Source organism: Emericellopsis atlantica (assembly GCF_019669845.1).
Source record: "Emericellopsis atlantica unplaced genomic scaffold F5Z01scaffold_22, whole genome shotgun sequence".
Lineage (NCBI taxonomy): Eukaryota > Fungi > Ascomycota > Sordariomycetes > Hypocreales > Bionectriaceae > Emericellopsis > Emericellopsis atlantica.
The window spans coordinates 246,010-271,845 of NW_025764724.1; the positions used below are offsets into that span (position 1 = coordinate 246,010).

Consider the following 25,836-nt stretch of genomic DNA (forward strand, 5'->3'; position numbering starts at 1 on the left):
AATGGTATAGACGCGTGCTCAGCATGGGGGTATAAGCCCCTAGTCACGACTGGATTCTTGCGGCAAACAAGGCGCGCACAGCGTCCAATTGTATTTGTCTACTGTGATCTAATCATGCATCACAAGTCGTATCTATAAAAGCCCTCTAAACACCCCTACAGCGAACGTCCCTCCACCTTGAGGACCTTTCGGATGTGCTCAAACCTCAGCTTCTCCTCCTTCTGGCAGCTGAGCAGGTTCGCCATCTTGAGCACATTCTTGATCTGCCGCCCGTTGAGCTCCAGCTTGCTCAGCTGAGCCGTCTCGTCCGCCGTGACCTCGTGCGCGTCGTCCCCCCGCTGGCCCCGGCGGAGTGACACGGTGCGGCCAAGGAAGCCTCTCCAGATGGCGACGCGGGACGCCTCGTCGAGGGGCGGGTACTCAATGGCGAGGTGGATGCGCGACTGAAAGGCCGGGTCCATGGACTGCACGCGGTTCGTCGTCAGGAAGAGGCAGCCCTGGTAGTACTCGAGCAGCCGCAGGAAGATGCCCACGATGCGGTTGCGCTCCATGTCCTGGGCCGTGCGCGCCTCGAGGAAGACGTCGCACTCGTCCAGCAGCAGCACCGCGTTCCAGTTGGCCACCATGCCCAGGATCGCGCCCAGGTTCTCCTCCACCTCGCGCGCCTCCGTGCCGAGGTCGCCCGCGCTCATAATGTACAGCGGCACCCGCATCTCCTCCGCCACCGACTCGGCCGTCAGCGTCTTGCCGATGCCCGGTCCGCCCGACAGCAGCATGATGATTCCCTTGCCCTTGCCTGAGATGATGTCGTCAAAGGCGTGCTTGTACTTGACCTGGCTCTGGGCAAAGGCCAGGATCAGCTCCTTGTGCTCCTCCTGCAGCACCAGCGAGTCAAACGCCTTGTCGTTGAACACAATCTCGTCAATCTTGTCCACAAAGAACTCCATCCATCGCTTGTTGGTGAGCGAGTAGCCCCTGACGATTGGAGAGCACAGGAGCAGCTGGTCGTCCGTCATGGGCGCGCGAGACACCTCGTCGTCAGTGGTGGTGTCTGGCTGCTGCTCCCCTTGGGCGTCGTAGCCACTGCCACCGCTCGCATCACTCGAAATGCTGTTGCGTCGGCTGACCGCCTTTGTGCTGAAGTGGAGGACGGTATTGAGCATCACCATGTTTTCCGGGTTGCTCTTCTCCCAGTTTTGCCCATCAATGACGATTCTGGACTGCACCGTCTCTATGCGTGTCTTGTCTGGGTTGGTTTCTGGGTGGTACAGCGCGGGCCCGTTGTAGAACTTGTAGTGGAAGCCGGCAAAGCCCTCAAAGACCCGGCCCCGGGCCTTCAGAACCTCCTTTATCTTGTCTGGCTCGGGGTGGTAGTCGATTGGGTAGCATGGCAGCTCGTGGAAGGGCCGCACGCCCCGGTACTGTGGGATGCGCTGGTCGCAGTCGGTCCAGCCCATGTCATTGCCGTCCCAGTCGATACACTGCGCGTTGAGTTGGTACTGCTTTCCACACTGCGTTCGAATGTAGCCGCCGTCGTCAAAGCGCGCGGCGACAGGTCGCCCAGCCTTGGACCCCAGGACGTAGCACCCCGGGGGGAAGAGTGTCCAGACGTGATCCCACGACACCACCTTCTGCTCAAAGTAGTCCTGGCGCAGGCGGATGGTCTCCTGCAGCTCGTTGTGCATGACCTTGTAGAGGAAGGCAATGTGCTCGCGCGTCTTCTCGTCGTATTGGGTGTCGTCCTTGGCTGCGACGAAGGCGTCCCATCGGTGCACGAAGCACTCAAAGGGTGCGTGGAATGTCAGACGAGACACCCGCGTCGTGATCCCGGGGTACTCGTCAAAGATCTCCGTAAGCACTGTCTTGAGGTATGGCGACTGCACGACGATGCTGTCGAGCACCAGGTTCTTGGAGTCGCTCTCCTTGGGCTTCTCTGGTTGGGTGGTCAGCGTCTGTCTGGGCTAGGCGAGTCTGGTCTAGGGGGGACTTACTTTTGCGCGCGAGGATGGCGTACTTGGCTGTCTCCTCGTTCTCGGCCGCCTCCTCGACGCCATCAGGGGGCGAGGATGACCATGAGCGGTCACCGTTCTCGTCGTACTTTGCGTAGAGATCGATGCTGTCCGCAATGGTGCCGACGAGCACCTTGTCTTCCTTCTTCTTCTCGTCATCGCTCTTCTTGTCTTCACCTTCTTTTGTCGCAGCCTTCTCAGAGGTCTCCTCCGTGGTGGCCTGTGTGGCTGTAGAGTTGTCCCCTTTGCCAGTGTCGGACTCGGGGCGGCTGACGACGACCACCGATGCCGTCTCCTCGCCCGAGCTCTTGGTGCGCTCCATTGGCTCAGCCATGATGAAGCTTCCCGAGCAGTGTATGAGGGAGGCTCAGATGATGTTGAGTCTGAGAAATGCCCGAGTCCTCTATGGCAAAGAGCGGGACCACAGAGTTAGGTAGCAGAAGATGAAAAGAGAGGTGAGTGAGATGAAAGAAGAAAAGCAGACGCCTCTGTAGTCTTGCATGGCATGCTTATATAGCTAGACCTGGACTATGGAGTCCAGTCTTTAATACAAACCGACCCGATGCTGACATGACACACGCGGTCAGCATCTTGATGTGGAGGATTCGAGGTTGAAGCGCTAACACCTGCAGCCTGCGATACTGCAGGCAGCCTGCCTGACAGGTGCACAATAGGCAGTAGGCACCTATCGTCTAAGTTAGGCAGTGCCAGGCCCACTGATTAACAGCCCCAGGCTGCCGGTGCGGTGAGTTACTCATCGGCGAGCAGCCAAGTCCATGTCTTCCTCGTCCATATCTCCACATGCCACCGCAGCACATCGATCGCCATCATCAAGAAGTCCTTTTGATCCAAATCCCAGCCAACCAAATCGAGAAGGATTGCTTCTGAATGGCGCTGACGCGGCGAGGCAGACACTGCCTGGGCCCTGGCGTGGGGACCCCTGCAGAGGCTGCATTACTCGACCCCATCGACTCAACCAGGATGCTTCACAGTCATCGCCGTCTTACAAGTGGACCGCCCTGCGCTCAGCCCTACTGACTGGCAGACTGCTGCATCTCTTCGATTACAGCAAGATTCTGGCGAACTCGCCCTCCACGTATCAAACGTTCGAGCCTGGCGTCGACCCAGCAGGCCCCTTCCTCACTACCATCGGACAAAAGACAAGGGTGCCTCCGACTTCCTTGCCCAGGATAGGTGCGTCGTCGCCCATCCGCTCCGTCAGCACCCTCACCTTCTCCATGGCCATTGGGTCAATCCCAAGGGACTCGAGCTCCCTGGCCATCTGCACGGCCAAAGACCCTGGGAATCCGGGGTTCTCTTGGCCCACCGCAATCATCACGTCCAGCAGCGCCAAGAGCTTGTGCAGACTTGCCGTGTCCTTGGTCTCGAGGTAGTGCTTCAGGTACACGAAGCCCGCCAGGAAAGCAGCAAAGGCCACCAGGGGCGACCGGAAGCGTGCGTTGACGTCGACGGCCAGGGCGACCGTGGTCACAATCGTCTGCGCTGGCTCGAGCGTCTTCTCGTTGAAGTTGTATAGCGGCGTCGTCTCGTGTCGCGGTTTCCCCAGAGTCCCTCTGTACAGACTGATCATAGCGGCGCAAAGCTGGAGACTGATAATGACAGCGTTGTTGTCGTGTGTGTTCTCGGGACAGCTGAGGTGAGGGGGCAGCGTGCTGAATGCCGTGGCTAGACTGCTGTCCAGATGGTTGAAGCTTCCCCAGAAGAGCGTCGCCTTGATCTCGTCGGGTAGGCCCTCTGACATTGGCTTGTTGCCCAAGTCGATGCACTCGTGGAACAGATGGCTGGCCACAACGCGACAGGCAAATGCAGACAGCCCGCCCAGGCCGTAGGTGAGCGCGTGCGACAGCGAGACAGACGGTTCCTCCATGCTGTTCTGGTATGCCAGCTCCGTGCTGGGCAGATGGGTCATGATCTGGACATCATCAGTATGTCAATACCACCGAGCTCTTCGAGATTACACGCACGCGATCCACATCAATAAGGACTGGCCAGGTCGCTGTAGCACTGTTTCCCCGGTCCAGGGCGAACATGGTCCACATGGTCCGTCGCCTCTCCTCCCTCTCGCACCAGTCTCGAGGTGGCAATAGTGTCTGGTTCAGTGCTACGCCGTCCACGGTTTGCAACCCCAGAATCTGCGACAGGCGGACAGCTCTTGCACAGCTGATGGAGGCGCGTGTGAACCAGAAGTTCTGGGCCTCGAATGCGGACAGCAGCAGCCAGGCCTGGCAATGTGCCAGACTGATGATGCTGCTTTCATCCTACAAGGGTCAGGAACTTCCACATGACGAGAAGACGAAGATGACTTGCCCTCATCTCATCCTCCTCCAGGTAGTGTCTCGCTCTCCGGTAAAGGGGCTCCGCCATGTGCTTCTGCGTTGCCGAAACCTCTGCGCCACGCGCAAGCACGGCATACTGCAAGCACATGGGAGGCTGCATGTGAGCAGGCATGTACAGCGAGCTGATGTATCGAGAGGGATGCAGCATAGGAGTGTCGGGCCAGAGCTTTAATGGTTAGCTAGGATCGCATACGCTCTCTGCCCGCACACAGACTTGCCGTCATGAAGTAGGAGTTGGTGCTAAAGGGCGCATGTGCTTATCAGCTCACATTGCCCAGTGGTCTTTGGATGAATAAGTGGACGAGAGCGTAACATACAGTTCCTCGATCAGCGATTGAGGAGGCAGCTGCTCATATCGCCCTGTGCCAACCAGCGCCATCCCCGGGCTGCTCCCAAGTCTACTCGACGCAACGCTCTCGGCGGCATCCTTCTCCCTGAGCTTGCCTTCCAGCTCGTCTATTGCAGCTCAGCCGTATGTTCGCTCGGTGCATGTACACAAGACTTACGCACGCGCTGCTCAAGCTCCATCATCTTGGGCCGCGACGGCATGTTGAGCGGCCTCCTTCGCGCGGTGGGGTACTCGCACGTCGCATTGTCGCGGATGCATCGAGCGCAGCACGGCTGAGCGCGGTCACATTTCACCTTGCGGTTCTTGCATTCGGTGCAAGAGAAGGCAGCGACAGACGCGTCTGAAGAAGAAGAGGCCATCTCTGGTGGGGATGGTTGTGGTCTGTGAAAGTTGAGGTCAGCTACGAGTGAGACGGAGTCGTGGACTCGTGATCACTGGTGGCCCGATAAGCAAGAGCCGTCTCCGTGGGCTACCCTACAGAGCCGTCCGCAGTCTGCATCGTCCTAGGGCATTTAGCATGGATAATTAAAAGTGACCATTTGCAATATTCCACTGGTTTGATCTTATGTGAAACTTTACTGCTCTCTGCTCAAATAGATTACTCCCCAAAAGGGATTGTCTTGATTTCATGGCGCAACAGTTGACTCCATTTAATTGCCAACGAGCTTTAGACCACAACCCATTCATCGTTGGCTACTGGTATCAATCTATTCACTGACTCTAGAAAGCTCTTCGTTAAACTGGCTAGTGCATGGGGATAGTTTGAGGCTAAAAGTGGCGCTTATCTACCGTAGTAGTAAGGTTTTCATTAACCTTTGTCACATCTGCTTCATCGTGGCACATGATGCACAAGACTACCAAACCTTCGCGTCACCTTCTCATGATTTCACACCTTAAAAATATATAAAAGCCATCCTCCCTGATCTTGGAGACCTTCCCCATTTAGACCTACGCCTCATAGAATATGCAATCGGCCAAGATCCCCACGAAACTTCTCATCCTCTCGGATACGCACGCAGACCCCGAGATCGTCCCGTCGTCCTTCGTCTCACAGGAACCAGTCGACGTGGTCATTCACTGCGGAGATTTGACAGACGGGTCGAAACTCGAGGAATATCGCACTACGCTGTCTCTGCTCGCCCAGATAGATGCTCCTCTGAAACTCATCATACCCGGCAACCATGACTTTACACTCGACGATGGCGCCTTCAGAAAGATAAGAACAGAATCTCTGCGGCTCAACGACGGACGCCTAGATGAAAAATCCCTAGACGACGCCTACGGGCGAGTAGGACAGGCTAAGGAAATGTTGGTGGGCGATGGAATCAGGCTACTGCTCGAAGAGGGCATCTACACGTTCACCCTGGGCAATGGAGCAAGACTCACCGTTTTTGCTAGTCCCTTCACCCCTTCGAAAAGCAACAGCAACTGGGGGTTCCAATACCATCCAGACCAAGGGCACGACTGGTCCGGGATATGCTCCAACCAACATGAAGGAATTATCGACGTTGCCATTACCCATGGCCCACCGCAAGGAATACTCGACAGAGCGTCCGGCCAGCGCCTGGGTTGCCCTCAGCTGTTTTCCTCCATCGCGCGGGCGCGGCCACGCGTCCACTGTTTCGGCCATATCCACGAATCCTGGGGCGCAAAGCACGTGGTTTGGAAGGATCAGGGGGAGTCCCCTGGGACGGACGATTTGAACCACTACACATGCATCGACAACGACAAGTCACAGGTCATCGAGTCGATTGCGACCCTGAGGCCAACAAAGTTTGACGACGAGGACGCCATCCGGGCCAAGGGGGAAAGAGAGCAGGCATACCGTGTCAAGAGGGCCGTGAGAGCAACGCAAGGACATGGATCAGAATCCGGGTCGTCGAGCAGCACACTGTTTGTCAATGCCGCAGTGCAAGGGCCAGGCGATGGGTCGTTCCAATTACCTTGGATAGTGACTGTTGATTTAGATAGAAAATCTGGTCAATTATGAAAATTGCGCAAGCTCGTAAGAGATTCACTACTTTTCGTCGTCCATCACTACCGGATACAGGGGATCAGACTATGCCCACCCTGGATCCAAAGAGCCCAACATGTCTGGCATAATCATCAAAACCAGTGGCTTTGTCCGCAAATGCCGACCTTTTGCCCATGCAGATCGCCTCCACCAATTCTTCCACATAGTACTGAAAGGATACCTGCCACGGAGAGCCATCGCGAATGCGTTGTTCCATGCCCACCTTGAAGGGCGACCACTCCCGGCCCGCGTAGCGCTGTTCCAGCAGTATAGGGCTTCCTTTTCGCTGGATAAATCGAAGCTCATCTTCATTTGCAAGGTGTACAGTGACAGAAAAGAGCTCGGTATTTGCAGCTCCGTCACATTCGACAGAGTATTTCGTGGACGATGGACAGGAGCCGCTCATCTGGAACGCTGACTCAACATCGGGCGTCTTGATGAGCTGGGTGTCTTCAGTCGGCAGAGGAGCAATGGAGTTGGATGTGCTGATGGTTTTCACCGAGTCCTGGGTGAGTCGAGAATCCGTAAGCCATTCGATGAGATCGAGGAGGTGAGTGGCCATGGCTAGCATCATGCCCCCTCCGGCCGCTTTGGAGAAGCAAGAGTTCCAATGAGTGAGCTTGGAAAGGCGCTTGGTGAGGTACCGAATGTCGATAGACAGGATGTTGGTTGGCTCTTTCGTGGCAGTCTTCAGATGGATGAGCGGCGGGTAGAAGCGAAGAGGATGGTTGATCAAGCACAGCCGAGGAGAACGTCGCGCCTGGTCGATGAAATGTCCCATCGCTGCCGTGTCGAGCGCAAGTGGCTTTTCGCATATAATGTCGAAGCCGCCGAGATCGAGGGCCTGCTGGACGAGGGCAGCATGCTTGTCGTGCGGAGAAGCGACGAAGAGCAGATTGGCACCGTGGGACGCCTGCACTTGTTCCAAGGGGAGATCAACACATGGGATCTTGTGTTTTGTCGCGACGGTCTCAGTCTTGACACGATTATGACCACCGCATAGTCCAACGACTTCCACGCCGCGCCGGTGCAGCGCTGGAAGGATGGTCTTGACACCATAGCCTGTCCCGACTATGACGGCCTTGGGACGCTGGATGACATCAAATGCTTCTAGCACCAGGTGGGCAGCCCTGGCGAGGAAGAGTTCCTTGTTGCGTTGCACGGTCTGATTCCGCGATGTCAGATCGAATGGCACTGTCATTCCCAACTCTTCTGGGCGTCGAAGGTAGTCGGTAATGAACATGAGGGGCAGCAATTGAATACGAGACATGGAAGGGTTCTCTTCGTGGAGGTCCGTGAGGGCCCTTGCCATCTGCGCCAGCTCGTTGTCAATGGACGCAGCGCCATGGGCCTCCAGTTGCGTTCGGAACTCCACATCCTGCTCGACGATGGTGGGAGTCGACACATGCAGACCTCGATCAAAGGTTGGGAATTTGGATGAGAGTGGGTTGATGGGTATGGCTGGGTGCTCGTCGCCACGCCAGCACGCTTGTCCTTTGTCAAAGACGCAGTATCTGGTGGGCGAGTAGATTCGACAGTGAATATCATCAGGCGATAGCAGCGTACCCTGCTTGGCAATGTAACAAATGGCCCGTGGTCTGCGAGCAGCAAGCTCTGTGACAACGCGTCCACCTAGGTTGCCCCAGTAGCTGTACTTGGCACCTACGAGGCTAAACACGAGCCCCGGGCGAAGCTCAAGCCGGATTAGACCGTAATACGGCGAGTCTTGCCGCCAAACCACGCGAGATGTAGGCACAAGAGAGGCAAAACGTGGAAGCAGCTCGGCCACGAACCCGAGAACGACAATGTCTCCAGGTTCAACGTTGGCAGAGAGCTCCGTCAGTCCGGTCCACGTCATGATGGACTGCGTGAGGTGAGGGTACAGCACGCAGTGAATTGGTCCATCGTTCGAGGGGATAGCGCCGGCATGCTGAGCCACCTCCAGCATGCTTGCATAGTGTCGAATGTAATCTTCCCCAGGCATGATGGTGAGGATGGCAACAAGTCTCTGGGAGCCAGACTCCTGTGCCAGGAGTAGTTCGGGTCGGAGGAAGTTGTAGGGCTTGTGCAGGTCGTGTGTTCTCCAGACCAGTCTCTCCACCCAGGCGAAACCAAAGGCACTGTGGTGCTTCTGAAGGAATTGGAACGGGGCTGCGTGGAGTTCGAAGGGAATCTTGAGATGTCCAAGTCGTTCGAGGTGAGGGATGGGGAGTCGGCAGAGGCAGTACTGGACAAGGGCATACGACATGGTATGATTGGCAGCGGAAGGCCTTGCGAAACCAACGAGCTGGCGAAGGGTCAATGCAGTCGATCGGGCACTTGGAAATGCTGTGATCGAGATTTTCGACGGAGCATCCTGATGCTTTGCTCGTTCTGACGAGCGATACGTAGAGACCTGGAGGCATGCGTCTATAGCCATTGTGAACAACGATGATTGAACTTGAAGGGAGGATGGCCATGTCCCAAACGTCTCATCTTCTGTAAACCATATTGAGCGGAGGTAGGGCCCGCTGGGGTTTCCGAGCCTGGCGTCGTGTAAGCTTACGAACCCTCGCGCGAGGATTACCTCACCTCGCCGATGATGGAATCAGATACATGCAACTACATGTTCAGTCCGTCTTCATATGACTAAGAATTGTCCACATTGGGAGGACGGCATTGGACAGTAGAGCTCATCAACTCGACATCGGCGAGGCGTAGACGCAGTGGAACGGCGTGCGGACGCGTAGCCCGTTCGAGGCAGGTCGTATAAGTACATGTCAAGTATGTAGCAGTGAAGGTAGGTCGACGATCAAATACACACAGTGTACGGAGTACTGTAAGCGCTGGATGGAAGGCAGGCAGGGGCCATAGCGCTAGTGGGCGGCCGCGTAAGCCGGGCCGCTAGAGTGTAGCGCAGGCCGGTGGGGCTTGCGCGGGGGCGGGTCTGGTAGGCCGTTAGCAGTGCAGTTCACCCCCTGGGCCCCTGAATGTTTACTCACGGACCTCGCCGATAGATCGTTATTGCGGTACGATATATGTTTCCGAGCTCGTAATAGTTAATATTTTATTTAAGTAGTTAATGTGAATGAGCTATTAATTACTCTGTTATGATTTATATAAGCGTTACACTAAGATAGTCTGCTATAGAAGGTCCGTCAGAAGTGCCTCCTGAGCCCTCTACGAGAACAAAGGTCCCTTGTCACAATATTGGCACCGCAGATCAGGCGATATCCGGTCATGTGCCTGTTGCCCCGCTAAATTAGGTGTTGGATTCGAAAAAAGCTCCGATTGATCCCCCCTCTTTTCTACTCACGCAGCTCAATACATCGTTTTCTGAGTTTTACTCACCTACATGTGGCATGACCACTTGTTGTGCAATAACAGCCCACACCACTTGCAACATCCCCTGGGCAGCGGTGTCAGTGCAGAGTCTTACCACACCGTGCCACTTGCATGTGCATTGAGCAGGAGTTTCAGCGACGGCAAAAGACCGAAAGCCATGCCAGACGACTCCAACGACGAGACACCCGCCAGCAAGGCGGGAGATTGGAAGCCGACGCCCGAGGTGAAGATGATCAACCAGCAAACGGAGAAGGGTAAACGACTTGGCATCACTTGGCACGACCTGACTGTCAAGGGCACTGGAACGGACGCAGCATTTCACGAGAATGTCGGCAGCCAGGTCAACATTCCCGCCCGTGTCAAGGAGAGCCGGGAGAAACCACTACTCAAAACCATCATTGACAACAGTCATGGGTGTGTCAAGCCCGGAGAGATGCTCCTAGTGCTCGGGCGACCAGGAGCAGGCTGCACTTCCCTACTCAAGATACTAGCCAACCGCCGATTGGGATACGCCCAAGTGACTGGCGAGGTTAGGTATGGATCCATGTCTGCCGACGAAGCAAAGCCATACAGAGGGCAGATCGTCATGAACACCGAGGAGGAACTGTTTTTCCCTACTCTAACAGTGCAACAAACCATCGACTTTGCAACCCGGATGAAGGTACCACACCATCTACCGCCCAACCTCAACAAGGCGGAGTTTCAACAGATGAACCGCGACTCCCTCCTGCAATCAATGGGCATTGAACACACCCGCGATACCAAGGTTGGCAACGAGTTTGTTCGCGGTGTCTCAGGCGGCGAGCGAAAGCGTGTCTCCATCATCGAGACCATGGCAACAAGAGCATCTGTGTTCTGCTGGGACAATTCTACCAGGGGCCTCGATGCCTCGACAGCCCTGGAGTATGTACGATGCATGAGGGCAATGACTGACGCCCTCGGCTTGAGCTCCATCATGACACTTTATCAAGCGGGCAACGGCATCTATGACCTCTTCGACAAGGTTCTGATCCTAGATGAAGGAAAGCAGATCTTCTACGGCCCAATCCATCGAGCAAAGCCTTTCATGGAGGAGCTGGGCTTCCTCTACACCGATGGAGCCAATATCGCCGATTACCTGACCGGCGTTACTGTGCCCACCGAGCGACGGGTCAACCCCGACATGGAGGATCGATATCCTCGCAACGCTGAGGAACTTCGCTCCTACTACGAAGCGACGCAACTCAAGCGTACAATGGCCCTGGAATATGACTATCCAAACTCATCAGAGGCTGCCGAGGCGACGAAGGACTTTCAAGAAGCCGTTCACTCTCAAAGAAATCCTGGCCTTCCCAAGAGATCGCCTCTCACCGTCAGCTTCTATACGCAAGTCAAATCCGCAGTGATCAGGCAGTATCAGCTGTTATGGAGTGACAGTGCCATATTTCTCATCCCTCAAGGCTTAAACTTTGTTCAAGCTCTCATCACTGGTTCATTGTTCTACGATGCCCCCGACAACTCTTCGGGGCTGCCCTTCAAAGGCGGCTCTCTCTTCTTCGCCATCTTGTTGAACTCGCTGCTCTCCATGAGCGAGGTGACCAGCTCCTTTGCCGCACGTCCCGTGTTGGCCAAACACCGTGGTTTCGCTCTCTACCACCCTGCCGCCTTTTGCGTCGCTCAGATCGCTGCCGACATACCACTGATCGTCATGCAAGTCACGCTGTTCGCCCTGCCCGTCTACTGGATGACCGGTCTCAAGGCTACAGGCGAAGCGTTCATGATATATTGGATCACTACCGTCTCCGTGTCCATGTGTATGACAGCCATGTTTCGCGCCATAGGGGCCGCCTTCTCGAGCTTTGATGCGGCCTCTAAAGTGTCCGGGTTCCTCATGTCGACACTCATCATGTATACGGGCTTCTTGATTCCGAGGCCCAGTATGCGTCCGTGGCTAGCCTGGATCTTCTGGGTCAATCCATTGGCTTATGGCTACGAGGCGATCCTCAGCAACGAGTTTCACGGGCAGCTGATACCTTGTGTTGACCACCATTTGGTTCCAAACGGCCCTGGCTATAACAACCCGGATTTTCAGGCGTGCACCGGAATTCGTGGTGCCCCCGTGGGTGCGTCCGTCATCACGGGCGATGAGTACCTGCAAGGGCTGTCCTATAGCCATGCGCACGTCTGGCGCAACTTTGGCATCGTGTGGGCGTGGTGGGTCTTGTTTGTCGTTCTGACGGTCTACTTTACAAGAAATTGGAGCCAAGTGTCGGGAAACAGTGGCTACTTGGTCATTCCTCGCGAAAAGGCAACAAAGACGAAGCATCTCATCGTGGACGAGGAGGCTCTATCTGGACTGAACCTGCACGACTCGAACCATCGAGGTGGACCTTGTCCCGTTGGCGAGAAGAATGGAACCACGACGAAGAGTTCCCCAGAAATCGATGCTCAGCTGATACGCAACACATCCATTTTCACGTGGAAAGGTCTCTCCTACACTGTGAAGACATCGTCGGGCGATCGTGTCCTCCTAGACAATGTGCAGGGCTGGGTCAAACCCGGCATGCTGGGCGCCTTGATGGGGTCTTCAGGGGCAGGCAAGACAACTCTGTTGGATGTGCTTGCCCAGCGCAAGACAGAGGGTACAATCAAGGGCAGCATCTTGGTGGATGGGAGGGACCTCCCCGTCTCGTTTCAACGCTCGGCAGGGTATTGCGAGCAACTCGATGTCCACGAGCCACTTGCCACCGCACGAGAGGCCTTGGAGTTTTCGGCTTTGTTAAGACAGAGCCGAGACACGCCAGTCGAGGAAAAGTTACAGTATGTCGACACGATTATCGATCTACTGGAAATGCACGATATTGAAAACACTCTTGTGGGCACAACGACGGCTGGCCTCTCCGTGGAACAACGCAAGCGTCTTACGATTGGCGTCGAGCTTGTGTCGAAGCCCAGTATCTTGATTTTCCTCGACGAGCCCACCAGTGGCTTGGATGGTCAGGCTGCGTTCAACATTATTCGGTTCCTTCGGAAATTGACGGACGTCGGACAGGCTGTCCTTGTCACTATCCATCAGCCCTCAGCTTCCCTGTTTGCTCAGTTTGACACATTACTTCTATTGGCCAAGGGCGGCAAAACTGTACGTCTTCCTTTGTGTGTGTGTAGAAAGGTGCTAACCCGTTCGTCCAGGTGTACTTTGGTGATGTTGGCCATAACGGTGCCACTGTCAAGGCGTATTTCGGTCGTCATGGCGCTCCTTGCCCTCAGAATACCAACCCGGCCGAGCACATGATTGACGTCGTGTCCGGAAGTCTCAGCGAAGGGAAGGATTGGAATGAAGTCTGGCTCGCCAGCCCGGAATATACGGCCATGACCCAGGACCTCGACCACATGATCAGGGACGCCGCGTCGAAACCACCAGGGACCCTCGATGATGGCCACGAATTCGCCACGCCGATCTGGACGCAACTAAAGCTCGTCACAAAACGGAACAATACTTCACTCTGGCGTAACACGGATTACATCAACAACAAATTCACGCTTCACATCATCTCGGGGCTCTTAAATGGCTTCTCTTTCTGGAGAATCGGCAACTCGGTCGCTGATCTACAGATGCGCCTCTTCACCATCTTCAACTTTATCTTCGTTGCGCCCGGTGTTATCGCTCAGCTACAGCCTCTCTTCTTGGAGAGGCGCGATATCTATGAGGCTCGTGAGAAGAAGAGTAAAATGTACCACTGGTCCGCATTCGCCACCGGCCTGATCGTGTCGGAGCTTCCCTACCTCGTCCTCTGCGCAGTTATATACTACTTGACGTGGTATTATACTGTTGGCTTCCCTAGTGGCAGCGACAAAGCCGGCGCCGTCTTCTTCGTCATGCTCATGTACGAGTTCATATACACGGGCATCGGCCAAGCAATCGCGGCCTATGCGCCCAACGCCGTCTTTGCTATTCTGGTGAATCCGCTGGTGATCGGCATCTTGGTGTTCTTCTGTGGCGTCTACGTTTCTTATTCGCAGATCCAAGAGGTCTGGCGATACTGGCTTTATTACTTGAACCCTTTCAACTACCTCATGGGCTCCATGCTGGTCTTTACGACGTTCGACGCGCCCGTCCACTGCGGAAGGGAAGAACTCGCCATATTCGATACGCCAGACGGCCAGACGTGTGGAGAGTACCTCGCCGATTATATGCAGGGTCTTGGATCGCGAACCAACCTACTCAACCCAGACGATACGCGAGACTGCAGTGTTTGCCAATACCAGACAGGAAGCGACTATCTCTACAACATGAATTTGAAGGACTATTATTATGGCTGGAGGGACGCCGCCATTGTGGCGCTGTTTGCGATTTCAAGTTATGCGTGCGTATACGCACTTATGTGAGTCTTATTCCCCTGTTCTTCGTCGGGACAAACGTCTAACAAGAGCCAAATAGGAAACTCAGAACAAAAGCGAGCAAGAAAGCCGAGTCGTAGGGATATCTTCTATATTTCTCCAAGTATAGCATCACGTTGTGTGGTTCAATCCTCGGTACGCCCAGTGGGTGTATCAATAGGTAGTGGTTGACGCCGTTTTCTTATCGTCCGCAAGAGCTACCTTGTGAAATTTTGTATGTAGCTAAACTAGAAATGCAAGGCGAATCAAAAGAGTATCTACCCTTCAAGCATCATGCAATGGCGGCACCAGAAATAGTCTCCAAGTTCGCCTCTGTCTGTACCCCAAGCTGCAGATGCTGCACCCAACGCCGCCATGACCAGAGTCTCTCTCTCTCTACCAAGTTACAGTCGCTGATAGAGGCCGACAACGAGATCACCCTTGCTTTTCACGACCTGCCAGACTTCCAGGTCGTTCGCTTTGATGGTTTCACCGGTAGAGATGATAGCATCGCAGAGCAGATATGTCTCGCGTGGGTCGTTGACAAGGTACGACTCTGAGGACCCAAGCACCCGCTGGATCTCGTACGTGTCCGGTGGGACGCCTAGACGTTCAAGGTATGTTCGAACCATGCGCACATGTTCGGCCACGATTCGGGCGGGTCTGTCCGCAGTCCACGCGCGCGGATCAATCTGCTGACCACGCCGGCAGATGAGCGCGAGTGAAATGTCCGTGTCGGGCGTCGAAGCCACGAGCCGCGCGACTGTCGCAAAGTTGTCCATTACAGAGCTGTACGTCACCGCGCCGTCGAGCATGCCCTGCGCGAGGAGGCCCGGCATGTCCTTAGGCCTGGTCGGCACAAAGTGGACGCACACACCCTCGCCAAACGCCCTGGCGAACTGGACCGCGTCGACAATCTCGTAGCTGACGCGCAGACAGCGGCCCTCGGGGCGGATCAGCTTGACACCAAGCTCCGCGAGCGCAAAGACGTCCGTCTTGTCTGCGTACTTGTTCGCCGTTACCCCAATTGCCTTGGAGCCCGGTGGTGTGGCTGGTCGTGCAAGGACGCCGTCCGCGTCCTCGTCGGTGAGTGTGCTCACTCGCGCCGGGGCCAGCCCGACTCGTCGTGCGTACGTGCTCGCGAGCCGGACCATCGTCTTCGCTTCCTCATGCGCTTTGTGAGGCGAGACGGCAGCGGTGAGCTGCCAGATGTGCTCCCCCATGAGCGCGAGCAGACGCTCAGACGCGGCCTCGTTCGTGGCCGCAGACCGCACACGTGAGCGATCATGCGCGGCAAGACGCTCATACAGCGCCGTGTAGCGCGGTGTGAGGGTAAGCGTCTTGTCCGCGAGCACCTCCCGCGCGTGCAGACCGTACGGCTCGCACGGGGCGACCATCTCGTGCTTGTGGAATGGGTGGTCCGCAAGGGGCGCGCGGAGGAGGCTGTTGAGCCGCGTCCACTTGTTGAGGATGGCCTCTTGCACGGAGCTGCCGCCGGCGCGCCAGACGTCCTTGTCAAAGGTGTCTTGGCCGTTCGCCTTGGTGACCTCGCGCCACTTGATGCGCATGCAGTCCTGGTTGATCTCGGACCACATGGTGCGCCCGGTCGGGTCGAGCATGACGCAGCCGTCCTGTACCTCGAGCCCGATCTGATGAAGATAGTGCTGGATCGTGAAGAAGATGCGGATCGTCCAGTCCACGGACGCCTCGACAGCCTGGACGCCGTGCACGAGCTCCTCCGGCACACACTTGTCCCCCAACGGCGTTGCACGTGCCGTGAGGAAGCGGTCGTAGAAGACATCCTTGCCGACGGATGCCTCCATGAGGTGGTAGAAGGGGTGTGTCGCAGGGTTGACTCCCTTGTACGTGTGATTCGGGTTCCGCCAGTCGAAGCGGACGTATGGCCCTCGCTTATACTGGCCCGTTGGCAAGGTCACACTGGGGTCGTTGACCATACCGAAGAAGGAATGTTTGTCCGTCCCCGCACAGAGCTCCTTGTACACGGTCTCGATCTGTGTGATCTCGGTGCTGCGCGCCCAGATGAGCCCATGCGCGTTCAGACCGGTGTACGTGTGGCTGATGCCTGCGCGATGGAGCATCTCCAGGAAGAGACGGGAGCCGGTGGCACGGATGGCGCTGAGACCGTCAATCTCCGCCGTCGCCTGCTTGCTGTGCGAGTAGATGGTCGGCTTAAGGAAGACGAGGATGTAATCGTCAAAGTGGCGGGTCAGGGGCGTCTCGACCTTGTAGATCTGCTTTGACTCGCCCTCAATAACCAGGCGAAGGCGCAGCGGGGCATCGGTATCGTGTGCGTTATCGTAGTGGTTCACGAGCGCATACACGAGGCCTGGGTCTTGAAGGCATTGCGTGCGGACGTCTTCGGGTGTAAAGATGGAGGTTTCGCCGCACTCGATGGCGATGATCTCCTCCACCCGCTGGGCGTAGTCAATGCCGGGAATCGACGCTCGGCGATTGGCCAAGGAAACGACATCTTCGGGCGTCATTGTGCGCAAGGCAAGCCTGGAGAAAAGCGCGAGGGCCTTGGGGTTGCGGGCGAGGGCAATGATATCAGAGACGGTTTCGTCGACGCTCTTCTTTCCGGTGTCCACGACGGGCAGGCCGTGGAACGCAGCTAGTTCCTGATGGCTTGTCAGAGTCGCCCAATGGGAACTCGTAATGAGAAGAACGTACAAGGAACCGCGCGCGGAAGTAAAAGAGGGCCTTTTCGGACTCCCACTTGTCCGTGCTAGGCCGGTTCGCGAGCCGTGCTTGGAGGACGGGAAGCTCAGCATCAAGAATGATGCGTACGATTCTGCGGTGAATTCCATCCTTGTCCGTGTACGATGTGGGAAGGGAAGCGCGGTCGTCTTCGGCGAGCTGTAACGTGAATTTGTCAAAGGACCTGACGACGAGGGTATCCTCGAGTGCGGGATCTTCGTCCCCACGAGCATAGACGACCTCACCGGCTGTTCTCAGGGCGGGGGCGAGCGTAGACTTCCCGGTAGCGTCGTTGCCATGGAGGACAATAGTATAGGCCGACTCAGACATGGCGGGCGATGAAGGGGAGACTTGTCACTTGGCAGCGAGTATCAGTCTAAGTAAGTGAAAGGGTAGGCCGAAGTGTATTGTGTTGCCTTGTAGACTAGTACGATCTAAGGTTAAATAGTAAAGTACTCATAGAGGCAGGTACCTAAGAGTGACAATCTATTCACATCTTCATCTCGTTTAGTAGCCTACTGCAACGGCAAAGGTACCAGAAACTGACATGATAGTCATACAGCAAGGAGGCATGTCACACGCAACGCACTGCCACCTTCCCAACTCATCCAGACGATCATGTAAAAAGATACTTTGTGAATGGCTGCCTATCCTGCAGGAGAGATGTCGTAAGCGCAATGCGATGCGACAGCAGGGGAGGCAGCTCAACGTACGACTGCGGCGGTGCCGGCGAGGGTGTGGTACCACCCCTGAGCTCGTCAGCAATGGCGGCCTCTGTTCATGACAGTGTTGCCTGTCAACTGGATCATGAAGTACACAGCTTCAGAGGCAAGATTGGTGGTGTGGAAGCAGTGTGCTTATATAAACTATCTGGCAGTACATAGCGCATTGTACGCCTCAACGATGCTGACTACGACTGAGAATGTACTGCTGTCGCTCGGATCCCCACGTTGGCAGCACTATCGACAGCGGCGCAGGCTGCTTCTCGCCGCCCTGCCAAACGTCTGGATCGAGCGTGCGAATTTTAGCGCATTGCGGCAGTTGGAGTCCGTTGTCCTCTGGAATCCCCTCCTCCTCCAATCTCTCGATGGCGCGAAGCTGCTCCGGATTCGCGGCTTGACGCAGCAGAGTCCAAAACTCTGCGTCGGACACTTGCCACAGCACCTGATCGTCTACTGCCCCTGCCTCTACCAGTTCGCCTATCACCTGGCCTGTCCGCTGATACATGTCGATGTGGGCCGGGCTTGACCAGACATCTTTGTCGGCATTGATATATGCGCGAGACAGACGCAGCGCTACCTGCGGGTCGTCCAGAACCAGCAGACGGCGAGTCGCTGTAGCACTGGGAAACGCCTTTAGCGAACCGACCACCCGTTTGGCGTCTTCCATGGCCAGCTTGCCAAAGCTGACAGCGTCACGCAAAGCATAGTCCAGGCGATCGGCACACAGTTGAGGCGATGGCATCTCCACCAGCGGGAACAATTCTTCTTCAAACACTTTCTGGGTGATCCCATGTTTGGTGAGAATGTCCGGCAGCCGCGTCGTCTCAAGGTACCGTGTCTTGTGGACCTCGTGATAGCTCCCTTCCCCAGGCTTGGAGAGGGCGTGGTCGATGACGTGACTGAGGGTGGTGTGAGAGATGTCATGGAGAAGAGCGGTGACCTGTTCTTCAATCGTGGCACCAACTCTTCGCACGAGGATGAATGCGCCGACCGAATGCTCGAGTCGTGTGACTTGCGGCGTGAGGCCCAGGAATCCAGTGACGCCATGCTGGCAGATGCCTCGCAGTCGCTGCACCTCGGGGCTTTGGAGAAGCTCTACGAGGACTGGCTCATGGACAAGTTCCTCTCCGTATAGCTCATCTCGGATCAAGATACCATGGTTCTCGATGAGTTGGTGTGTCTGGAGGACACCTGCGCTAGTAGGAGATGACATGTCTGTGGGTGTTGGCAGACTGGAAGCAACTGAAGCAGGAGAATGGGGAAAGGTCAGGTATGTGCGCGGTCGAGGATGAATCGTGAGACAGGTTCTGTTGAACGATCCATCGCAAGCGTCATTCACTCATCGATGAATGGCCATTGAACGGCTCGATGCGGGCTTGGCGCTCGGGGCTTTTTCACGCTTACGTTGCTTTAAGCTCGTGGGCCATACTGTGGCTTACTGTGTGTGCTGTCTCCAGTCGGATCTCGGTCCGCGCCCCAGTTGTCACTGATGGACATGGAGGCGGGGCTATCCAGGCTACCCTGCATGCAACATGCGAGCTGACTGTCACAGACTCACAGTGTCACTCCGCAACCCCCAGCCCAATGCTACACTGCCGGTCCAAACACTCTGTGCAATTCGACAGGTCCATGTTGAGACTGCCATTGGGTACCTGAATGCCTCAAGAGGGGTAAAGATGGAGAAATTGGTTCTCGACCGTCATGTAGCACAGAAGCAAAGTGATGGCTGACGTTGCCCTCCGGTGGGATTCGATTGTGGTAATGTGCTCTCTGTTCACTTGGGGGCCAGATATGGATTCTATCAACACTGTGTACTCCGTAGAGCGAAGAAGATGGAACGAAGCGACTTCTCGCTTACTGGCCCAGTAACTTGTGTATCGACCTGTGACTGGATCTTTCCTTTGGGGTGCAAGACTGCCCTAGATGCCGTTTGGACGGGGAGCTGATGCCTCCCCGGAAGTCTAGTGTTGTACCTCGAATGGTACGTCTGCCGTTATGATGAGCGTCGTCAGAGTCAGTAATATCAGGGATGCCGCGTGCATGTGCATATGTAAGAAGTGCTGGAGTAGGAACGGGCCGCGCCGTGATAATTCTGATAGTTCTATACCTAGCGAGAAAATACTTTACTATAGGAAAGTCTAAACCGTATAGTATGATTATAAGAGTATATAATACTTAATATTAAAATATTAAATATTTTTTTTAAGTATTAATTATTAATATAAAATTTATTATATAATAAAATATTAAAAAAAAATCTTTTATATATTATAATAATTTATAAATTAATAAAATTAAATAATCAATATAAAATATTTTAATAAAAATATAATTTATTATTAATATGTAGAAATTTATATTTTATTTAATTTAAATAAATTTTTATTATTAAGAATATAAAGGGCTATTTTTTTATTCTTATTATAGAACTACTAGTCATGTGATTAGTTAAAATCCGACTATCTAGGTACTCGGTACTCAATCCTTTGAGTTCACTACCCATCCCCACCCTGAATTCCACTCAAATTTTCTCAACTGCCTACCTCACACCAGTGACACCACCCTGCAGATCCCACCCTCACCAACACGACCATGCCTATCTCAAAAAAAGACCGGGTGCGTTGCACCCTCGTACGATTGCCTTCATTCGCTAACGCGTAGCAGAGAGCGCGTGAGCAGAAGAAGGGCGACGCAGACGGCACCCGCGCGCCTGTCAAGGCCAACGGCCTGCCCGTCAAGGCCCCCAAGCCGACCTCCATCGTAAACCAACCCCTCCTCCGAGCGATCCCCCTAGACGTATAGTAATGGGTATCTAGTGCGCCAATTGCCGCAAGGAGATTGTCAACACCAACAAGATCCAACTCGAGAAGCACGCGGAGACGCACGACTCCAAGCTATGGCCCAAGGAGAAGTGCTGGCCCAAGGACTTCCCTGCTGATGCGTAAAGAGTCGGGGGCTCAACATGTTTGAGCTGCTTTCTGTATCGGTGGAGACTTCAGTCTCGGTGCGATCTGGCACATAAAGCGCGGTCGCCTCTATCAATCGTTACAGGGACAGGATAGAAGAAACCTGGACGTACTAGTAACCAACCGGTGCTAGTGAGGGCGACTGAATCTCGGCGCTGGACAAGGAATGGCTTGTGGGGTGGGGTTCCCAACGACTCTAAATCAAAATCCGCGCGCTGATTTACAGCCTTGACGCGTTATGAAACCACACACTTGCTCCAGATAGCAGCACCTGACCATATTCGTCTTGGCGACTCCATCAGAGATCGTAAGTTGTTCACAACTTGCACAAGGGGGCCGATCGGCTGCCAAAAACGTTAGGAGAAGGGCAGCATCACAGTAAAGTCGTGCACGGCCACTCTATGTCCACGTATTTCTGCCCTAGACGATGACTGCTGGTCTAGTCTTGCAACCAAGAGAGCTTGGGAAAGAACGACTACAGGTAAACTTGCAACCTTGTCTCCAAGGTGATCGTACTGATCAGGGTGCTCTCTGCTGTGTGCTCTCAGAAGAACAGGAGTATCAACCACTCCTTTCGGATGCCTGCATATCATGTGCGTCGAAGCGCGCGCGGCACCCCTTTTCGGCGGTCTAAAGATTCTATCGATTTCATTCCAAGGAATGTTTGGCCCCATCTTCTTTCTCGTCAGGCTTCACCGTCGGATGAAATAGAAACGTCATCTTCACCGTATCCCCGCGTTCTGGTGCGAGGGGCCGGAGACCTCAAGGTGATAAAGCCTCATCGTGTGGATTGACTCTCTGGAGTACTTGTAAAGATATCCGCTGCGATGATACATATTCCCAACTTCACACTGGAACAAGCTCCCCAGGATTCTCGATTTTAGCAATACGTGACTTGATGCTCACTTCCATGTGAAGCACTAAAGTGACCAGCGTCCATGTCTGCGTTCAGGTCATCATATCTCTTATTGGAGGCCTGCAATCTGAAGCAAGCTTGGTCCCAGCCACGCCAAGAAAAGTACAATGAACAATATCGAAAAGGCTTGGAGTTGTAAATGCTCCGCAGTTCCGCACTCTAGCCGCGCGGTTATGAGTAACCACTACATCCTTCGGCGATATTGGTAATCCGAACCAATACCACGGCAGATTATCTCCACAACACTCTGCGACTTGTGGGTGAATAGAGGCACGTTAGTCGTTCGATCCCCCTGATTACCAGGCTCTCGCTGTTCACGATGGCCGACAGGCTGCGGAGGCCAGGTGAGAGGCCCCCGACTCCCCACAACCCAGGCGGACTTGTGGTTACCGCATTAGGCAAATTTCGAACTGTTGATCTCAGGAGTCAGGAGTCCGGAGTTGAGGAAGAATCTCAAACGAGCATCTTATCCCAGTCAATAAGAAGGCAAGTCCTGTGTTTTGTATAAAGATGGCGTAGTGGCACTCTAGCTTTGAGCAGAACAACCTCACAAACTACCCATTCTCCATCAACTCTCCTGCACAATGTCTGCTCTCCAGCCCATCAAGCTCTACATGCACAGCGGTGCTGTTGGCGGCCCCAACCCATACAAGGTGCTCATCATCCTGCACTATCTCAACATTCCCTTTACAAAGGTGGCCACCGACGATCCCAAGGCGGAGTGGTTCGTCAAGAACATCAACCCCAATGGCCGCGTCCCGGCCATCGAGGACCCCAACACAGGTCTCACGTTGTGGGAGAGCGGTGCCATCATCGAGTACCTCGTCGACAAGTATGATCAGAAGGGCAAGATCAGCGTGAAGGAGGGCAAGGGAGTCTGGGAGGCAAAGCAGTACCTTCATTTCCAGATGTCCGGGCAGGTGAGTTGGTTCCTGGATGCTGTGCTTCAGCAGTCTAGCAGCGCCTGACAAGTGCAAAGGGCCCCTACTATGGTCAAGCCGTCTGGTTCCACAGATTCGGCGACCACATGCCCGACGGCAAGAAGCGCTACCTAGAGCAGATCGAGCGCGTAATGATGGTCCTCCACAACATCCTCGAGGGCAAGGAATATCTCGTTGACAACAGACTGTAACTTGACCCCCCAGTTCTCTTGACCTTGCCATGGTACTAACCGTCTCAGAACATATGCCGACCTCGCATTTGTGCCGTGGAACATGCCGGCGCAACAGTGGCCCGTCTTGTCGGACCCTCTTTGGAAGCCGTACCAGATTGAGGAGAAGTACCCCAACTTTGTGAGGTGGCACAACAAGCTGGCTGCGTTGGATGCTGTCAAGAAGGCGTACGAGCCGTGAGACGGGTGGCTCGATGAATTTCGAGTGCGGAGCATCGCACTTGAAACACTAGAATGTTGAGTAAAGAAGAATATTTCCATAAAATGCTATCAGACCCCAAAGGGTATGCCCGAAACGCCAGCCAGTGTAATGGTATCACAAATACAAACCGTCATGTCCCGTCCTCGTCGCTCAATTCCCAGCAGCCTGTGTCGTAGTGCGGGTCGCGCTCAGCGTCCTCTCAAACGTCTTTGAGCTGAACGTCCTGGACACAGCTGTTGGGCGTTGCTCGCTAGGCTCCATCTCGCCCTCCATGTCCTTTTCGCCCTCCTCGACCTGCTCGCCTACAGTCTTGCCCTTCTCCTTTTCGCCCGCGTCACCGAGACCGATAATGTCGATCCAGCGCCAAAAGTCGACAACGTGCGTGCCACTGCGGTCGAAGATGGCCTGGTCGTTCATGAGACCGTCTGCGACCTGCACTGAGCTCTCGTCCTTCTTGGCGGAGTCCAGCTTGTCAATGGTGGAGCCATCGACGAGGTCGCCTGCGTAGGTACGGGCGATGGGGATGTTGTTCACGCGCAGCAGCTGCAGCTGGGCGCGCAAGTTCAGCCGCAGGGCTCGCTCGGGCTGTTCTGCATCAAAAATCTTTTTGGTCAACCAGGGGAAAAGGATTCCAAAGTCAGACTGGCTCAGATGCGCCGAGTTGACCACGTAGAAAAAGTTGGGCTCTGCCTGCTTGATACCGCTGGGGCGCTCGTAAACGGTCGGCAGAACAGTCCTGGCCTTGGGCTCGGGAGACAGAATGCGTGCCTTGATGTGCAGGTGCTCGGTCCACTTGTAAAAGGACTCGGATTCAACAGCGAGGAGGCCAGTTCCCCCAACAGCCGATGCGAGATCGTCATACAGGGGCAGGGGCAGGTTGAACAGCACTTCTGAATTGGGCGCAAGGAGGGGCATGCACCACATATCCAGCAACATTGTGACGTTGCGCTCCGTGACCTGCTTGCGGATGGCCGAGTCCTTCTTGGGTGTAAAGAGGGGCTTCTCCATGCCTGAGACATCCTCATTGTCGGCATAGTATGTGCTCTTGAGCCACTGGGTCATGGTTGTGGCGCCGAAACTGTGGCCTGCAAAGATGATGCTGCCTGGCTCGTGCACCTTGAGTCGACCGACAAATTGCTGCAAGCTGGTGGTCGAAGTGTTGATGTTCCTGAACTCGGTGCCCTTATCCATGGCAAGGATCGCCTCGTGGACCAGACCGAGCTCCCAAAGTCGGATCCTCAGTTGCGCCTCGCGCATCTCGTAGACCTCTGGTGAGACGTCGTGCGAGATGCGGTTGTATTGAATCATCTTCTTGGTCTTTATCTTGGAAGCCTTGTTGTTTTCATCAGGAATGCGAATGAATGACGCGACTGCGCTGCCATCGCGATGCTCTGGGCAGATGACGACAAGGCCGTGAGACGCCAGTGACCCGGCAATGTACGAGTATGAGTTACGAGAGCCTCCCAGGCCGTGGGAAAAGATCATTGTCGGCCATCGAGCCGATTCTCCATCGGATGATCGGAGTTTCGAGTTCTTGTGCGCAGGAATTGTCGTGTAATTGAGGTGTCTTGGGAAGAACCTGTTCATTGCCTTTAGCTTCGATTGTACGACTCGATATCTCCACTGTCCAGGTCTACTTACGATAGAAACTCGGCCAATGTGTTTCCAACACCAACAAACCTCGTATATGCCGAGATGTGGTGTCTTTGCGGGTTTGGGAGCCAAGGAATACACTTCTCGTCCGACTCGTCCACCGCCGGGTAGAAGATTCGAAACAGCACAGTCGGGATGTCGGCAGCGTTCTCTGGCGCGGGACTCGGTGACGGCAAGTCGCTCACGGGGATCTCGACGTCCATTGTGCCTACTTTGAAGGGGCCCGTGTAGTCTGGGAACGCGGGCACCGGACTGAGCCGCGACAAATACGAGGCCATTTTGGCTGAAGGGGAGTAGGATGTCATTGTTGCGGTAGATGGCTAGCTAGACGGACACACACAGGGGAATATGGAGAGACGAAGATAGATAAATAAGTACACGTTCTAGAAGTGGATATCGACGAGGAATTGAGGACGCTTGCTGAATGGAATCGATGGCTCGGCGTGAAGAACACAGGGAGTGAAGAGAATGAATGGGAAGAATCACATGTGATGGGAACCAGTCGAGGGGGACGAAGAAGTTAAATTCGATCCGGGAAGGGATGGAATGGGTCCAGTCCCTGTCAATCCTTGCCAAGGTGTGGCTCAGCAAATCCATGTCGCCCAGTGACGCAATGAGAAGCCAACTTTTTTAGGGCCCGTAGTGGCCTGTGACATCTGTTCAGCACTCTCACCCCTGTTGGTTTGCCCTGCTCAGGGGACGAAGTAATTACCAGGCTTGCGTCAGCGATCTATCAATCAGCAAGCCTCAGTTTTGCAAACCTTCTTCCAGTCTGTCCATCCAGAAGCATGTATCGCTCTCTAAATAATACTACTATCTATCATCTACTAACAGGATCGCGGAACGACGTAATCGAACCTCGGCATCAGCGTCCTCGTGCCTTAGTGCCCAATTCAGTCATAGACCCGCCTCTACACGGCAAACCCGATCCCACTACGGTGGGCCGATGAAGAAGCTTCACGGGCACTGCGCCAGAAAATTCAACCTCCAAGGACCAAACCCCCGAAATCCGGCGCCAAAGTCTTCTTGTTCACAGTCACGATTCGGGTTTGGAAAACTGCAGACGCCGAAGCGGCGAA

At 54.8% G+C, this 25,836-nt stretch overlaps 10 protein-coding genes across 10 annotated transcripts; 4 read left to right on the forward strand and 6 right to left on the reverse strand.

Annotated features, from left to right (window-relative positions):
• Positions 1-12: 12 nt before the first annotated feature.
• F5Z01DRAFT_238688 (P-loop containing nucleoside triphosphate hydrolase protein) lies at positions 13-2,725 on the reverse strand. The gene is made up of 2 exons (XM_046258381.1): positions 1,992-2,725; positions 13-1,933 (listed from the first exon to the last, which is right to left on the reverse strand). Exons 1-2 carry the CDS (start codon positions 2,341-2,343, stop codon positions 156-158), a joined length of 2,130 nt encoding a protein of 709 aa, XP_046116186.1. The 5' UTR covers positions 2,344-2,725; the 3' UTR covers positions 13-155.
• F5Z01DRAFT_238687 (binuclear zinc transcription factor) lies at positions 2,726-5,251 on the reverse strand. Its single transcript, XM_046258380.1, has 6 exons — positions 4,873-5,251; positions 4,684-4,822; positions 4,585-4,606; positions 4,338-4,532; positions 3,995-4,288; positions 2,726-3,942 (listed from the first exon to the last, which is right to left on the reverse strand). Exons 1-6 carry the CDS (start codon positions 5,072-5,074, stop codon positions 3,109-3,111), a joined length of 1,686 nt encoding a protein of 561 aa, XP_046116187.1. The 5' UTR covers positions 5,075-5,251; the 3' UTR covers positions 2,726-3,108.
• A 388-nt stretch (positions 5,252-5,639) lies between these two features.
• Positions 5,640-6,718, forward strand: F5Z01DRAFT_661400 (Metallo-dependent phosphatase-like protein). Its single transcript, XM_046263878.1, has one exon. The coding sequence runs from the start codon at positions 5,680-5,682 to the stop codon at positions 6,703-6,705; it is 1,026 nt and encodes a 341-aa protein (XP_046116188.1). The 5' UTR covers positions 5,640-5,679; the 3' UTR covers positions 6,706-6,718.
• A 51-nt stretch (positions 6,719-6,769) lies between these two features.
• Positions 6,770-9,148, reverse strand: F5Z01DRAFT_638539 (uncharacterized protein; the record flags this gene model as incomplete). The annotated part of the gene is made up of 1 exon (XM_046262381.1): positions 6,770-9,148. One exon carries the CDS (start codon positions 9,146-9,148, stop codon positions 6,770-6,772), a length of 2,379 nt encoding a protein of 792 aa, XP_046116189.1.
• A 1,062-nt stretch (positions 9,149-10,210) lies between these two features.
• Positions 10,211-14,510, forward strand: F5Z01DRAFT_676147 (ABC multidrug transporter; the record flags this gene model as incomplete). The annotated part of the gene is made up of 3 exons (XM_046265220.1): positions 10,211-13,171; positions 13,222-14,414; positions 14,471-14,510. The coding sequence occupies 3 exons, from the start codon at positions 10,211-10,213 to the stop codon at positions 14,508-14,510; spliced, it is 4,194 nt and encodes a 1,397-aa protein (XP_046116190.1).
• A 303-nt stretch (positions 14,511-14,813) lies between these two features.
• Positions 14,814-17,457, reverse strand: F5Z01DRAFT_682750 (uncharacterized protein; the record flags this gene model as incomplete). The annotated part of the gene is made up of 2 exons (XM_046265789.1): positions 14,814-17,048; positions 17,101-17,457. 2 exons carry the CDS (start codon positions 17,455-17,457, stop codon positions 14,814-14,816), a joined length of 2,592 nt encoding a protein of 863 aa, XP_046116191.1.
• A 506-nt stretch (positions 17,458-17,963) lies between these two features.
• Positions 17,964-19,430, reverse strand: F5Z01DRAFT_661406 (uncharacterized protein). The gene has a single exon (XM_046263879.1). It carries the CDS (start codon positions 19,060-19,062, stop codon positions 18,025-18,027), a length of 1,038 nt encoding a protein of 345 aa, XP_046116192.1. The 5' UTR covers positions 19,063-19,430; the 3' UTR covers positions 17,964-18,024.
• Positions 19,431-20,252: 822 nt separating this feature from the next.
• Positions 20,253-21,042, forward strand: F5Z01DRAFT_239577 (uncharacterized protein). The gene is made up of 4 exons (XM_046258385.1): positions 20,253-20,465; positions 20,514-20,609; positions 20,666-20,993; position 21,042. Exons 1-3 carry the CDS (start codon positions 20,442-20,444, stop codon positions 20,792-20,794), a joined length of 249 nt encoding a protein of 82 aa, XP_046116193.1. The 5' UTR covers positions 20,253-20,441; the 3' UTR covers positions 20,795-20,993; position 21,042.
• Positions 21,043-21,923: 881 nt separating this feature from the next.
• F5Z01DRAFT_239604 (glutathione S-transferase) lies at positions 21,924-23,169 on the forward strand. The gene is made up of 4 exons (XM_046258386.1): positions 21,924-22,075; positions 22,155-22,651; positions 22,711-22,859; positions 22,912-23,169. Exons 2-4 carry the CDS (start codon positions 22,316-22,318, stop codon positions 23,081-23,083), a joined length of 657 nt encoding a protein of 218 aa, XP_046116194.1. The 5' UTR covers positions 21,924-22,075; positions 22,155-22,315; the 3' UTR covers positions 23,084-23,169.
• F5Z01DRAFT_239565 lies at positions 23,075-25,190 on the reverse strand. The gene is made up of 2 exons (XM_046258384.1): positions 24,746-25,190; positions 23,075-24,683 (listed from the first exon to the last, which is right to left on the reverse strand). The coding sequence occupies exons 1-2, from the start codon at positions 25,060-25,062 to the stop codon at positions 23,255-23,257; spliced, it is 1,746 nt and encodes a 581-aa protein (XP_046116195.1). The 5' UTR covers positions 25,063-25,190; the 3' UTR covers positions 23,075-23,254.
• Between the last annotated feature and the right edge of the window lie 646 nt (positions 25,191-25,836).

Coding starts and splice junctions, on each gene's coding strand:
- F5Z01DRAFT_238688 (XM_046258381.1), bottom strand. CDS start 2,343: ATGGCTGAGCCAATGGAGCGCACCAAGAGCTCGGGCGAGGAGACGGCA. Junction 1,934..1,991: donor CGCCATCCTCGCGCGCAAAA/GTAAGTCCCCCC, acceptor CCACCCAACCAG/AGAAGCCCAAGGAGAGCGAC.
- F5Z01DRAFT_238687 (XM_046258380.1), bottom strand. CDS start 5,074: ATGGCCTCTTCTTCTTCAGACGCGTCTGTCGCTGCCTTCTCTTGCACC. Junction 4,607..4,683: donor CAATCGCTGATCGAGGAACT/GTATGTTACGCT, acceptor TGCGCCCTTTAG/CACCAACTCCTACTTCATGA. Junction 4,533..4,584: donor CCAACTCCTACTTCATGACG/GCAAGTCTGTGT, acceptor TAACCATTAAAG/CTCTGGCCCGACACTCCTAT.
- F5Z01DRAFT_661400 (XM_046263878.1), top strand. CDS start 5,680: ATGCAATCGGCCAAGATCCCCACGAAACTTCTCATCCTCTCGGATACG.
- F5Z01DRAFT_661406 (XM_046263879.1), bottom strand. CDS start 19,062: ATGTCATCTCCTACTAGCGCAGGTGTCCTCCAGACACACCAACTCATC.
- F5Z01DRAFT_239577 (XM_046258385.1), top strand. CDS start 20,442: ATGCCTATCTCAAAAAAAGACCGG. Junction 20,466..20,513: donor CTATCTCAAAAAAAGACCGG/GTGCGTTGCACC, acceptor AACGCGTAGCAG/AGAGCGCGTGAGCAGAAGAA. Junction 20,610..20,665: donor CCCCCAAGCCGACCTCCATC/GTAAACCAACCC, acceptor ATGGGTATCTAG/TGCGCCAATTGCCGCAAGGA.
- F5Z01DRAFT_239604 (XM_046258386.1), top strand. CDS start 22,316: ATGTCTGCTCTCCAGCCCATCAAGCTCTACATGCACAGCGGTGCTGTT. Junction 22,652..22,710: donor ATTTCCAGATGTCCGGGCAG/GTGAGTTGGTTC, acceptor ACAAGTGCAAAG/GGCCCCTACTATGGTCAAGC. Junction 22,860..22,911: donor TATCTCGTTGACAACAGACT/GTAACTTGACCC, acceptor TAACCGTCTCAG/AACATATGCCGACCTCGCAT.
- F5Z01DRAFT_239565 (XM_046258384.1), bottom strand. CDS start 25,062: ATGACATCCTACTCCCCTTCAGCCAAAATGGCCTCGTATTTGTCGCGG. Junction 24,684..24,745: donor ACATTGGCCGAGTTTCTATC/GTAAGTAGACCT, acceptor GGCAATGAACAG/GTTCTTCCCAAGACACCTCA.